The sequence below is a fragment of the Engystomops pustulosus genome, chromosome 2, assembly GCF_040894005.1.
Source record: "Engystomops pustulosus chromosome 2, aEngPut4.maternal, whole genome shotgun sequence".
Taxonomy (NCBI): Eukaryota; Metazoa; Chordata; class Amphibia; order Anura; family Leptodactylidae; genus Engystomops; species Engystomops pustulosus.
The window spans coordinates 254,203,080-254,217,534 of NC_092412.1; the positions used below are offsets into that span (position 1 = coordinate 254,203,080).

The following is a 14,455-nucleotide window of genomic DNA, read 5'->3' on the forward strand; positions in this document are numbered from 1 at the left end:
AGGCGAGCCTCACTAGCTATGCTATTAAGAGCGACGCCATCATAAGTCAGCTTGTCTCTGGAACCTCCCCTATCCTGGGACCTCGTGACAGCATTGAAGTCCCCTCCAAAGACCACCTGCCGACTTGTAAAAAGGTAGGGCTTGATCCTCATAAAGAGACACTTCCTGTCCCACTTGGACTGGGGACCATAGATGTTAATTAGGCGAAGTTCTTGTCCCTTCATGAGGACATCAAGGATCAGGCACCTCCCCATTTCTAACTCAATAACTCGTCGGCATTCTACCGGCGCGGTAAAAAGGACCGCCACTCCGCTATACGGCTCGGCCGCAAGAGACCAGTAGGAAGGCCCGTGTCTCCATTCCCTCTTAGCTTTAAACACGGCCGCCAAATCCGGCAGCCTGGTCTCCTGCAAAAATAAAATGTCGGCTTCAACACGGCCGAGAAAATCAAAGGCCGCAAATCTAGCCGCATCAGACTTAATGCTGGCGACATTAATGGATGCCAGCGTCAACGGAGTGGGTGCCGCCATCATGAGTGATTGAGTTAGACGGCTTTCTTTTTACCCATCTTACCACCACCCTCGGGAAATGAACACCCCCTTTTTAGACATATTGTGGTGTCCATCTCCCTCACCTCCGATGCTTCAGGGGCAGATCCAGGACCTGCCCCCTCATCCTCGTCTCCAGACTCTGGGCCAGTCTCCCCTCCTGAGGACCCTGACTCCCCAGGGGGAGACTCGGCACCCCCTGCAGGCTCCGCCACCTCTGGCCCTTCACCCTCAGCCCCTCCATCGGCAGGAGAGGCTCCATCCAGGGCCAGGAATCGATTTGAAAGTTCGACCAGCGGGGGGTCGGTTGCTCCTTCCTTGGGTACCTTAGTCAGGGTGGGAGAAGATCTTACACCTCCCTTCTTTTTACCCTTTTTCTTCTTTTTGGCGCCACGCTTACGCTTTTCCTCTAGCCACGCCCTATTATCCTCGTCCATACTCTCATAATGGGAGGAGTCTGAGGACGTGGCACCTTCCTCTCTCTCGATCCTCCTGACCTCCTCATCCAGTACATCATCCCCTGGGGCCTCAGCGACAGGTGAGGTCTCCAGGAGAGCGCCAGAGGTTGTCCCAGCAGCCCGAGACTCCCCCCGCTCTCTCTCCTGTTGACGCTTCTCTAGACGCCTTAGCTGGGCTGGCGTCTTTTTCCTGTCTTTCTTCCCTGGCCCCTCCATTCCTCCGCCTTTGCTAGTCCCCTCCCCAGCAAATTCAGCCTCATGGCTTTCATCCGCTGAGGTTGAGCCCGCATTAGCGAAGGAAAGAGGACAACGACTGTATGGGTGACCGAGATCACCACACAGGTTACACCTAATCTGCCCTGTACAGGATGCAGCGAGATGGCCGACACCCCCACACAACGCACACTTCTGCACGGTGCAGTTTGCGCTGAAATGTGTGGGGTCACCGCACCTGTGACACAGCTTAGGCTGCCCCCGGTAGAAGATCAGGATCCGATCCCTCCCCAGGAAGGCTGATGAAGGGATGTGGGCGACTGAGTTACCTGAACGCCTCAACTTCACCATGAAGGTCCAGGCCCCTGACCAGATACCATACTCATCTCTATTTTTCTCGGGTACTCCCAGTACCTCTCCATAACGATTCATCCAGGTCATGATGTCAAAGCAAGATAGTGATTCGTTACGGGTAAGAACGGTCACTTTCTTGAGTTCGCTCTGGCGGGACACTGCTTGCACAGCAAAGTCCCGCCACTCGGGCTCGTTGTATCTCAGCTCATAGTTGGACCAGAAGAGCTCAAGCCCCTCCGGCCGAACAAAGCTGATATCAAACTCAGATGTACCATAGGGATGGATCAAGGCAAAGATGTCAGCCGCCTTGAAGTCCATCTTCAGCAGCAGCTCAACTACCCGTGCCCGAGGGGGACACACATCACTGCCACGCCACCGAAGACGGACCACATTCCTACGGTTAGCACCCGGCCCGGTTGTCGGGAGCGACCATGATGTCTCCCTGCCTCTTTGCTCTCGGAAGGCAGACAGGCCGTGCCTCTCTATCCAAAACGACAAATCAACCTCCTGCCCCGCTACATTGATCGTCCTTTCTCCCTTCTGTAAGGCCTGCAGGAGGCGCCGTTGCAAAAAGCCGTCCCCAGAGCCCAGAGACGAGGATGATGGAACCCTACTTCCCCCAGCAGCGACACTGGCATAGCTCTTAATAGGAGCCGCCACTGGGGGAGCAACCGGACCAACCCCTGCACCCACCACATTAATACTACCCACCTCCATGCCACTCGCACCACCAGTCACTCCATCACTCACTCCCATAACTGGTAACGGTTCTGCACCACTCACTCCACTCACACCAGCCACCACAACATTACTGACACCATTCACACTGGCTGGACCAGCAACAACATCAGGGGACATGACCACCTCCGCATCTTCGGGCACAAGGGACGGGGGTCCCCTCGCAGAGCATCGCCCAAAGGGGACCCAAACTCTTGTCACACTTGTGCCCTCCGCATCATCGGTAGCAGATGTTATTTTGCTTTTCCTGGGGCTTGGAAACAATCGCCGCTGCTCTTTAGCCGGTGTGAGGCGCCGCTGATCTCCGGTCTGCACAGAATTATCATTATCCCCAACACCGACACAAAACAGTACTTTCTGTTTGGGAGGTCCTGAGCTCTCAGCCTCAGCGACCCCTCCACACTGCCGCCGCCCCTCAACTGGGTGATCAGCGGCAACAGCATGAAGAGGCGCCGAGGCACGAAGAGGCACCGGAAGCTGCCACCAGTGCCGGGCTATCCCCCCCTCCCACTGGGGGACGCACCACAGCACCGGATTTTGTTGGTATCGCCACATCCGAGCTGCCCTTACTGTCCGGCCTTGCGGCCGATGCCTCCCCTGCTCCCCCACTGTTACCACAAACAGAGACGGAGCCCATCGCCACATCAGATGTCACACCTGTAATCTCCCTGCACCTTTGCACCGGGTCCACTGCAGAACTCGGGGGGGTTTGGGTAGCAGGGCTTGCACAGTGAGCTGACCCTGCGCTTTGCCCGGGGGGGTGTACAGGGAGGGGGGTAAAGATGAAACGTACCTCTTCTTGCTGCTTTGGCCTGGTCTTCTTACTCTTCCTCCGGCTGCTCCCCCCAGCGGCTTCCTCTGGGAGTTCATCACCAAACGAAAAGTTCTGCATGCGCACTGGGGACTCGAGCAGCCGGATCTCTGCCATGAGCGCCCCTCCCTGGCTGCCGGTGTCACTGTCCTCCCCCGAGCGAGGTGTTACTGCTGGCTGTCCTGCAGGGGGCCCACTGCACGAGGCCTGCTGATCTTCCTGCAGGCCGCCAGGTGGGAACTGCTGCTCGTTATCATCATCATCATCCTCCTCCACCTGGCTCGCAGGCTGCAACCCCATCAGCCTTTGCTCTCTGGTATCAGCCATCTGAGCAAATCGGTCATCATTAATCAGTTTTTCCTTAAACGGTCCGCTGTTATCACAAATAAAGGTCTTTCTTTTTGTCAGCTTGTCAATCTCTGCCTTTAGGTGATTAATCTCTCCTTTAACCTCCGTCTTGCGCTTCTTTGGCGCTGTGTTTGCCCTGGCGCGGGCACATCGCAGCTCCTCCCGGAGCCTCCTGATGGTCTTGGTCGCCTCTTCGTACTCACAGAGGTGGCTCTGGACCCGGGAGGCATAGGTGGATAAAGACTCCCGGGGTCCCTGCACCGCCCAGCCTCCCCCCGCATGGTCATCCTTACCTCTGTGAGCACTCCGCTTCATAGCTCCAGCCCCGGAAGGACCGCTCTCACCCGCACCATCATGGATATCCAGGTTCTTGCTGCGCCGCCTCACACCGGACTCAGGGGGAGCAGGAGCAGTATTACTACGACTCCTGGTGGAACGTCTCACCCCTGAGTCCTCCATAGCACTGGCCGGTTCCTGGCTACCCCTGCCCCCCGCCGGCCTGGCCCGGGAAGCAGGAGCCTGGGGCTTGCCGCTCTGGCTCATGCCTGGAAACCCACCCCCTCCCTGGGAAGGGAGAGAGCAGGCCCCAGGTGGAGGTGGATTATTCCTGGAGCTCAGAGCAGCAGCAGCACACAGCCTCTCACAGCAACAGACAGAGCTTAACGATGTAACGAGCTCCAGAGCTGCACTCACTATTCTGCTGCTGGTGCAGTCACTGTGTACATACATGACATTACGTATCCTGTACTGATCCTGAGTTACATCCTGTATTATACTCCAGAGCTGCACTCACTATTCTGCTGCTGGTGCAGTCACTGTGTACATACATGACATTACTTATCCTGTACTGATCCTGAGTTACATCCTGTATTATACCCCAGAGCTGCACTCACTATTCTGCTGCTGGTGCAGTCACTGTGTACATACATGACATTACTTATCCTGTACTGATCCTGAGTTACATCCTGTATTATACTCCAGAGCTGCACTCACTATTCTGCTGCTGGTGCAGTCACTGTGTACATACATGACATTACTTATCCTGTACTGATCCTGAGTTACATCCTGTATTATACTCCAGAGCTGCACTCACTATTCTGCTGCTGGTGCAGTCACTGTGTACATACATGACATTACTTATCCTGTACTGATCCTGAGTTACATCTTGTATTATACCCCAGAGCTGCACTCACTGTCCCTTGGAGTTGTCGCAGTGCTGGGGGCAGTTACTTTGTATTACATGACTTTGTAGTATCAGGTAATGGGAATGTATCGGGGTACGTGGAGACTTCTGTAGTATCTGTGTCAGACTGGGCAGAATTTATCTGCAGGGATATTAGGGCTCGGCACTGAGGGGCGTCTCAGGGACTTGTATCTTGGGGTCATTACTTTATGATATTTCGGGTGAGATGTTCTTAGAAGAAGTTCCTGACACTTTGCCCTTAATGCAGTGAAATAAATATCGGACGTCTTCTGCTCCGCGGGAAATTCTTCACCAATTTTATCCCTGAGATCCTTCAAATCAAAGGCGACATATGCGGCCGGTGCCGAGCGCTGGGGATCTTTGATGTCTCCTTCCAGTCCCTCTTCTACTTACACAAAATACTTCTGACACCCTGAGAAGTAACGACATGGAAGAGCCGGATGGCGGAGAGTCAGAGACCTCGACTGCACTTACCCGGCTCTGACAGCCAAAAAAATCTCGGAAGATTCTAAACTTTCAGGGATTCCGGAGTTTCTGGGATGTTGTGGTCATATAAGAGCCAATGTAGAATCCTTGTGAGTGTTTGGACCAGTATATAGAGACAGTACGATTCATACCAGTCTTATCTTGCTGACTGTTTCCAGGTAGTAATTGCTCCTTGCTTATGGTTTTCAGGTAGCAGCGGTATCTTATTATCTTGTTCTGCTTCGGAATAGCATCTTGTTGACAGATCTTGGAAAGCAACAACATCCTATAGACAGTATTCTACTTACTAATAGTTCCTTGTTGACTGTTTCCACCTTATTGATGGTTTTAAGATATCGACAGGAACACTATGAAGGTTTTTTTGTTTCCAGATATTGATTTTCAAAAAGAATTTAGTTGATGTTATATCAGTTATATTGTTTACAGTTCTTAGGTAGCATTAGCATCTTGCTGATGGTTTCCAGGTAGTAAAAGTATTGTAATGGTTTCCACAGAGGAATATTATCTTGCCAACAGTTCTCGGGTGACATAAATATCTTTCTGATGGCTTCCAGTTACTAATAGTATCTTTCTTAGAATTCTCAGGTAGCATTAATCTCTTGCTGATGGTTTCCACATAGGAATATTTTCTGGCTGAGAGTTGTGAGCTAGCGTAAGTATCTTGCTGACGGTTTCCAGTTAGGAATAGTATATGGTTGATTGTTTCCAGTTAATGATGGTATATCCTTGATGGTTTCCAGTTAAAAACAGAGTCTTTTTGATAGTTTCTATAGTTTAGAATTTTGGGTAACCCCAAAATCAATATCTTGATGACCGGTTCCAGAAAAACCAAAATAAAGTATATTGTTGATGGTTTCCAGGTAGTAATATCATCTCAGTGATGAATGATTATGGAGAGTCTGGATGCTGCTGACTACAGAAACCTGCGTCAGAGGCGGAGCTTCACTTTAACAATTTTCTCAAAAAGTCCATTACGATTTTTCATGTGTTTCATTTCCCAGTCATTTTTATGATTTTCTTCACCATCAGTTTTGGGCCGTTTTCCAGGAAATAACATTAATTCCGCTCATTAATTGTCTGATTTTCTGCTTTTTTTTGCCCCCACTGCTGAGATCATCTCTATGTCTGGTATCAGGGCGTCAGAGACAATATCTAGATAATTCTAGAAACATAACCTGGGATGAGCCAAGGTCATGGTTAAAGGGGAAGTACTGGACAGTCTCTGACCCCTCAAATGCTTCACTGGTCCAATATTTTTGGCAAGTATAGAAAAAACTTTCTATACCTGCTCTGATTGGAGGAGACCTGTGAAGGTGACCGAGCCCCACACTGCCCCCTGCTGACCCTGGGTATTGGGTAACCATAGGGATATAGTAGTCTAGGTGGGTAAGGGGGTCCACAGACACTTGTTGGACTGGAATCTTCTATGTATCATTTATCTGTTGTATCCATCTTAGAACTGAAGACCAAAGAGGTGAAGGTGGAGCCCATGAGCCCGGGGCTCCTGGAGACGGCCGAGCAGCTCCTTGTGGAGGACCTCTACAACCGAGTCAAGGAGAAGATAGATGACCGCAGCTTGTTCAACACCCCCTGTGTCATGGACCTGCAGAGGGAACTCCTGAAGGACCATATGGAGTCTCCACTCAATGAGGTCGATGAAGTTTGGCCCAATGTCTTCATCGCTGATAAGTGAGTCTACAGTGAAAATAGATGGATGGATAGAGAGCTAGATAGATTATAAAGAAATGAGAGAGAGATGGAGGAAAGGATAGATAGATAGATATGAGATAGATAGATAGATAGATAGATAGATAGATAGATAGATAGATAGGAGATAGATAGATAGGAAATAGATAGATAGGAGATAGATAGATAGATATGAGATAGATAGATAGATAGATAGATAGATAGATAGATAGATAGATAGATAGGAGATAGATAGATAGATAGATGGGAGACAGATACATAGATATCTATCTATCTAGAAAATGTAAAAAGCGGACAGCACTCCAAGTAGATACATAGGAGATAGATTAATAGATAAGTATGAGATAGATAGATCAAAGGTGAAAATAGATGGATGGAGGATAGAGACTAGATAGATTATAAAGAAATGAGAGAGAGATGGAGGAAAGGATAGATAGATAGGAGATAGATAGATATGAGATAGATAGATAGATAGGAGATAGATAGATAGATAGGAGATAGATAGGAGATAGATAGATAGATAGGAGATAGATAGATAGATATGAGATAGATAGATAGGAGATAGATAGATAGATAGGAGATAGATAGGAGATAGATAGATAGATAGGAGATAGATAGGAGATAGATAGGAGATAGATAGATAGGAGATAGAGAGATAGGAGATAGATAGATATGAGAGATAGATAGATAGGAGATAGATAGATGGGAGACAGATAGATAGATATCTATCTATCTAGAAAATGTAAAATGCGGACAGCACTCCAAGTAGATAGATAGATAGATATGAGATAGATAGAGAGATAGATAGATAGATAGATAGATAGACAGATAGATAGGAGATAGGTAGATAGATAGGGGATAGATAGATAGATAGATAGGAGATAGATAGATAGATAGATAGATAGATAGGAGATAGACAGATAGATAGGAGATAGATAGATAGATAGATAGATAGATAGATAGATAGGAGATAGATAGATAGATAGATAGATAGATAGATAGATAGATAGGAGATAGATATGAGATAGATAGATAGGAGATAGATAGATAGATAGATAGGGGATAGATAGATAGATAGATAGATAGATAGATAGATAGATAGATAGGAGATAGATAGATAGATAGATAGATAGATAGATAGATAGATAGATAGATAGGAGATAGATATGAGATAGATAGATAGGAGATAGATAGATAGATAGGAGATAGATAGATAGATAGATAGATAGATAGATAGGAGATAGATAGATATGAGATAGACAGACAGATAGATAGATAGATGGATAGATAGATGGATAGAAGATGACGCAGGATAGACCGGGAGGCCTTGCATTGCTGACTGTGGTAGAGTCCATGTTATAGGGGGTCCTTCTATTCAGTGACAGTCCATGTTATAGGGGGTCCTTCTATTCAGTGACAGTCCATGTTATAGGGGGGTCCTTCTATTCAGTGACAGTCCATGTTATAGGGGGTCCTGCTATTCAGTGACAGTCCATGTTATAGGGGGTCCTTCTATTCAGTGACAGTCCATGTTATAGGGGGTCCTTCTATTCAGTGACAGTCCATGTTACAGGGGTCCTTCTATTCAGTGACAGTCCATGTTATAGGGGGTCCTTCTATTCAGTGACAGTCCATGTTATAGGGGGTCCTTCTATTCAGTGACAGTCCATGTTACAGGGGGTCCTTCTATTCAGTGACAGTCCATGTTTTAGGAGGTCCTTCTATTCAGTGACAGTCCATGTTATAGGGGGTCCTTCTATTCAGTGACAGTCCATGTTATAGGGGGTCCTTCTATTCAGTGACAGTCCATGTTATAGGGGGTCCTTCTATTCAGTGACAGTCCATGTTACAGGGGGTCCTTCTATTCAGTGACAGTCCATGTTACAGGGGGTCCTTCTATTCAGTGACAGTCCATGTTACAGGGGGTCCTTCTATTCAGTGACAGTCCATGTTTTAGGAGGTCCTTCTATTCAGTGACAGTCCATGTTATAGGGGGTCCTTCTATTCAGTGACAGTCCATGTTATAGGGGGTCCTTCTATTCAGTGACAGTCCATGTTATAGGGGTCCCTCTATTCAGTGACAGTCCATGTTATAGGGGGTCCTTCTATTCAGTGACAGTCCATGTTATAGGGGTCCCTCTATTCAGTGACAGTCCATGTTATAGGAGGTCCTTCTATTCAGTGACAGTCCATGTTATAGGAGGTCCTTCTATTCAGTGACAGTCCATGTTATAGGGGGTCCTTCTATTCAGTGACAGTCCATGTTATAGGGGGTCCCTCTATTCAGTGACAGTCCATGTTATAGGGGGGTCCTTCTATTCAGTGACAGTCCATGTTATAGGGGGTCCTTCTATTCAGTGACAGTCCATGTTATAGGGGGTCCTTCTATTCAGTGACAGTCCATGTTATAGGGGGTCCTTCTATTCAGTGACAGTCCATGTTATAGGGGGTCCTTCTATTCAGTGACAGTGCATGTTATAGGAGGTCCTTCTATTCAGTGACAGTCCATGTTATAGGGGGTCCCTCTATTCAGTGACAGTCCATGTTATAGGGGGGTCCTTCTATTCAGTGACAGTCCATGTTATAGGGGGTCCTTCTATTCAGTGACAGTCCATGTTATAGGAGGTCCTTCTATTCAGTGACAGTCCATGTTATAGGAGGTCCTTCTATTCAGTGACAGTCCATGTTATAGGGGTCCTTCTATTCAGTGACAGTCCATGTTATAGGGGGTCCTTCTATTCAGTGACAGTCCATGTTATAGGAGATCCTTCTATTCAGTGACAGTCCATGTTATAGGGGGTCCTTCTATTCAGTGACAGTCCATGTTTTAGGAGGTCCTTCTATTCAGTGACAGTCCATGTTATAGGGGGTCCTTCTATTCAGTGACAGTCCATGTTATAGGGGGTCCTTCTATTCAGTGACTGTCCATGTTATAGGGGGTCCCTCTATTCAGTGACAGTCCATGTTATAGGGGGTCCTTCTATTCAGTGACAGTCCATGTTATAGGGGGGTCCTTCTATTCAGTGACAGTCCATGTTATAGGGGGTCCTTCTATTCAGTGACAGTCCATGTTATAGGAGGTCCTTCTATTCAGTGACAGTCCATGTTATAGGAGGTCCTTCTATTCAGTGACAGTCCATGTTATAGGGGTCCTTCTATTCAGTGACAGTCCATGTTATAGGGGGTCCTTCTATTCAGTGACAGTCCATGTTATAGGAGATCCTTCTATTCAGTGACAGTCCATGTTATAGGGGGTCCTTCTATTCAGTGACAGTCCATGTTATAGGGGGGTCCTTCTATTCAGTGACAGTCCATGTTATAGGGGGTCCTTCTATTCAGTGACAGTCCATGTTATAGGAGGTCCTTCTATTCAGTGACAGTCCATGTTATAGGAGGTCCTTCTATTCAGTGACAGTCCATGTTATAGGGGTCCTTCTATTCAGTGACAGTCCATGTTATAGGGGGTCCTTCTATTCAGTGACAGTCCATGTTATAGGAGGTCCTTCTATTCAGTGACAGTCCATGTTATAGGGGGTCCTTCTATTCAGTGACAGTCCATGTTATAGGGGGTCCTTCTATTCAGTGACAGTCCATGTTTTAGGAGGTCCTTCTATTCAGTGACAGTCCATGTTATAGGGGGTCCTTCTATTCAGTGACAGTCCATGTTATAGGGGGTCCTTCTATTCAGTGACTGTCCATGTTATAGGGGGTCCCTCTATTCAGTGACAGTCCATGTTATAGGGGGTCCTTCTATTCAGTGACAGTCCATGTTATAGGGGGTCCTTCTATTCAGTGACAGTCCATGTTATAGGGGGTCCTTCTATTCAGTGACAGTCCATGTTATAGGAGGTCCTTCTATTCAGTGACAGTCCATGTTATAGGGGGTCCTTCTATTCAGTGACAGTCCATGTTATAGGGGGTCCTTCTATTCAGTGACAGTCCATGTTATAGGGGGTCCTTCTATTCAGTGACAGTCCATGTTATAGGAGGTCCTTCTATTCAGTGACAGTGCATGTTATAGGGGGTCCTTCTATTCAGTGACAGTCCATGTTATAGGGGGTCCTTCTATTCAGTGACAGTGCATGTTATAGGGGGTCCTTCTATTCAGTGACAGTCCATGTTATAGGGCAGTGATGGCGAACCTATGGCACTGGTGCCAGAGGTGGCAATCAGAGCCATTTCTGTGGGCACTCAGACCATCACCCCAGGACAGAGTTCACCAAATCTTGCAGCAGTCCCAGGCAACTTGAGTGACACTTCATTGGCTGTTTGTAACTGCGGGAAAAGTGAGAAGGTGATGACAGAACTGCATCATCTTTGTAGGTCATCCTGCTGGACCCACCATTCTTTCTCTACAGAGAGACCCTGGAGAGAAGCTACAATGAGAGTCTGATTTGCCCTCCTTCTTTCAACTGTATTGGTGGCCTCAGGGGGTCGATACGATTGAAAGATGTGGAAGAACAGATATCTATAAGTTAGTGCTTAAACTGCCATGTTGGCACTTCACAGTAAATAAGTGGATTTTGGTTGAAGTTTGGGCACTCTATCTCCAAAAGGTTGACCATCACTGTTATAGGGGGTCCTTCTATTCAGTGACTGTCCATGTTATAGGGGGTCCTTCTATTCAGTGACAGTCCATGTTATAGGGGGTCCTTCTATTCAGTGACAGTCCATGTTATAGGGGGGTCCTTCTATTCAGTGACAGTCCATGTTATAGGGGGGTCCTTCTATTCAGTGACAGTCCATGTTATAGGGGGTCCTGCTATTCAGTGACAGTCCATGTTATAGGGGGTCCTTCTATTCAGTGACAGTCCATGTTATAGGGGGTCCTTCTATTCAGTGACAGTCCATGTTATAGGGGGTCCTTCTATTCAGTGACAGTCCATGTTACAGGGGTCCTTCTATTCAGTGACTGTCCATGTTATAGGGGGTCCTTCTATTCAGTGACAGTCCATGTTATAGGGGGTCCTTCTATTCAGTGACAGTCCATGTTATAGGGGGGTCCTTCTATTCAGTGACAGTCCATGTTATAGGGGGTCCTTCTATTCAGTGACAGTCCATGTTATAGGGGGTCCTTCTATTCAGTGACAGTCCATGTTATATGGGGTCCTTCTATTCAGTGACAGTCCATGTTATAGGGGGTCCTTCTATTCAGTGACAGTCCATGTTACAGGGGTCCTTCTATTCAGTGACAGTCCATGTTATAGGGGGTCCTTCTATTCAGTGACAGTCCATGTTATAGGAGGTCCTTCTATTCAGTGACTGTCCATGTTATAGGGGGTCCTTCTATTCAGTGACTGTCCATGTTATAGGGGGTCCTTCTATTCAGTGACAGTCCATGTTACAGGGGTCCTTCTATTCAGTGACAGTCCATGTTTTAGGAGGTCCTTCTATTCAGTGACAGTCCATGTTATAGGGGGTCCTTCTATTCAGTGACAGTCCATGTTATAGGGGGTCCTTCTATTCAGTGACAGTCCATGTTATAGGGGGTCCTTCTATTCAGTGACAGTCCATGTTATAGGGGGTCCTTCTATTCAGTGACAGTCCATGTTATATGGGGTCCTTCTATTCAGTGACAGTCCATGTTATAGGGGGTCCTTCTATTCAGTGACAGTCCATGTTACAGGGGTCCTTCTATTCAGTGACAGTCCATGTTATAGGGGGTCCTTCTATTCAGTGACAGTCCATGTTATAGGGGGTCCTTCTATTCAGTGACAGTCCATGTTATAGGGGGTCCTTCTATTCAGTGACAGTCCATGTTATAGGGGGTCCTTCTATTCAGTGACAGTCCATGTTATAGGGGGTCCTTCTATTCAGTGACAGTCCATGTTATAGGGGGTCCTTCTATTCAGTACCAGTCCATGTTATAGGAGGTCCTTCTATTCAGTGACAGTCCATGTTATAGGGGGGTCCTTCAGGATTGTTATCACATGACACGCAGGTCTTGCTGCTGTATTACAGGAGTGTGGCAGTAAACAAGAGCCGGCTGAAGCGCCTGGGCATCACCCACATCCTGAATGCCGGGCACAACACCACCGTCTACACCGGCCCCAACTTTTACACCGGGATGGAAGTTCAGTACCTGGGGGTGGAGGTCGACGACTTTCCTGACTGTGACATCTCCAAGTTCTTCCGTCCGGCTGCGGAGTTCCTGGATGAAGCGTTGCTGACCTACAGGGGTAATATTCCGTTACAATGTATCAGCACTATGTGGAAATCTTGTCACTTATTGAAACTGTCCCAAAAACCAGGTGGAGTTGCTGACTGCCTGTGACACGCTGCGTGTTGCTGCACACAGCGCAGACTCTCTCCTCTCCTGGGTCTCACACTTTGGGTCTCTTTGGCACCAGATTTCAGAATGATCTGGCCACAAGCATATAAGTCCCAAATGTCTGAGGATGCACGTACAGTATAATACCCACACTCCACCCTCTTACAGTAAAATACCCCCAACCTTATAGGACAACACAATATAATGCCCCTAGTGGCCACCTGGTATAATGCACCCTTGTGCCCCCAAAAATGTATAATTCCCCCCTATTGTGGGCCATATAGTTTAATGCCGCCTAGTGGTTACCATAATAATAATGCCGCCTTCTAGTGGTATATATTATATTAAATAATATTTAATGCCCTCTTGCTTTTTAAACATCCTCCCTTGTAGCCTCCAGTAATCCACTACTACATGTATGCAGCTTTGGATGTGAGTGGAGCATAGGACAAGAAAAGTCCTACAGACACATAGATAGATGAGTATAATATTTTCTGAGTTTCGTTCCCCTTTGTATTTTCGGGAGAGGTGATACAATCCGGCCATTCAGTTCTCCTCACCACAAAGTGGACATCGGCCCCTTCCCAGTTATGGGGGCCCCACAGCCCCAGACGGGGGATAAAAATAACCTGCCACAGAGCGGACTTCATGATGAATCATCCGGCTGCAGCGGTATTTTAGGAGTAACAATAACAAGGCATAAAAATATAAGTAGAGTATAATAATACAATGCACGGGCCGGGGGGGGGGGGCATGTATTACACTCCTGTACCCCAGCAATACACAGGCAAGGGGGGATTGTGTGCCTGCTCTGATGAAAAGATAGACAGATAGATATGACATAGATTAATGGATTGGTAGGAATGAAAGACAGATTGGTAGATAGAAGATATATAGAAATATATAAGATGAATAGATAGTTTGGAGATAGATAGATGGGTGAATGGACAGACAGACAAGAAAGATTAATAGAGATAAGAGAGAGATAGATAGATAGATAGGAGATAGATAGATAGATAGATAGATAGATAGATAGGAGATAGATAGATAGATAGATAGGAGATAGATAGATAGATAGATAGGAGATAGATAGGAGATAGATAGGAGATAGATAGATAGATAGATAGATAGATAGATAGATAGATAGATAGGAGATAGATAGATAAGAGATAGATAGATAGTAGATAGATAGATAGTAGATAGATAGATAGATAGATAGATAGCTAGATAGCTAGATAGATAGATGGATAGGAGATAGATAGATAGATAGATAGATAGATAGGAGATAGATAGCTAGATAGATAGATGGATAGGAGA

The 14,455-nt window shown here is 46.9% G+C and overlaps 1 protein-coding gene and 1 long non-coding RNA gene across 7 annotated transcripts in view; one reads left to right on the top strand and one right to left on the bottom strand.

Annotated features, from left to right (window-relative positions):
* Positions 1 to 14,455, top strand: part of STYXL2 (serine/threonine/tyrosine interacting like 2) — a 65,335-nt gene that overhangs the window by 45,535 nt on the left and 5,345 nt on the right. The window contains exons 4-5 of the mRNA XM_072138891.1: positions 6,618 to 6,849; positions 12,829 to 13,046. Of these exons, the coding sequence (XP_071994992.1) occupies positions 6,618 to 6,849; positions 12,829 to 13,046 (450 nt within the window). The remainder of the gene's footprint in view (positions 1 to 6,617; positions 6,850 to 12,828; positions 13,047 to 14,455) is intronic.
* LOC140119651 (uncharacterized) overlaps positions 1 to 14,455 on the bottom strand; it is a 65,731-nt gene that overhangs the window by 17,225 nt on the left and 34,051 nt on the right. For all 6 annotated transcript variants that reach the window (XR_011853412.1, XR_011853411.1, XR_011853414.1 and 3 more), the window contains exon 3: positions 12,950 to 13,038. This is a non-coding gene — a long non-coding RNA (uncharacterized lncRNA). The remainder of the gene's footprint in view (positions 1 to 12,949; positions 13,039 to 14,455) is intronic.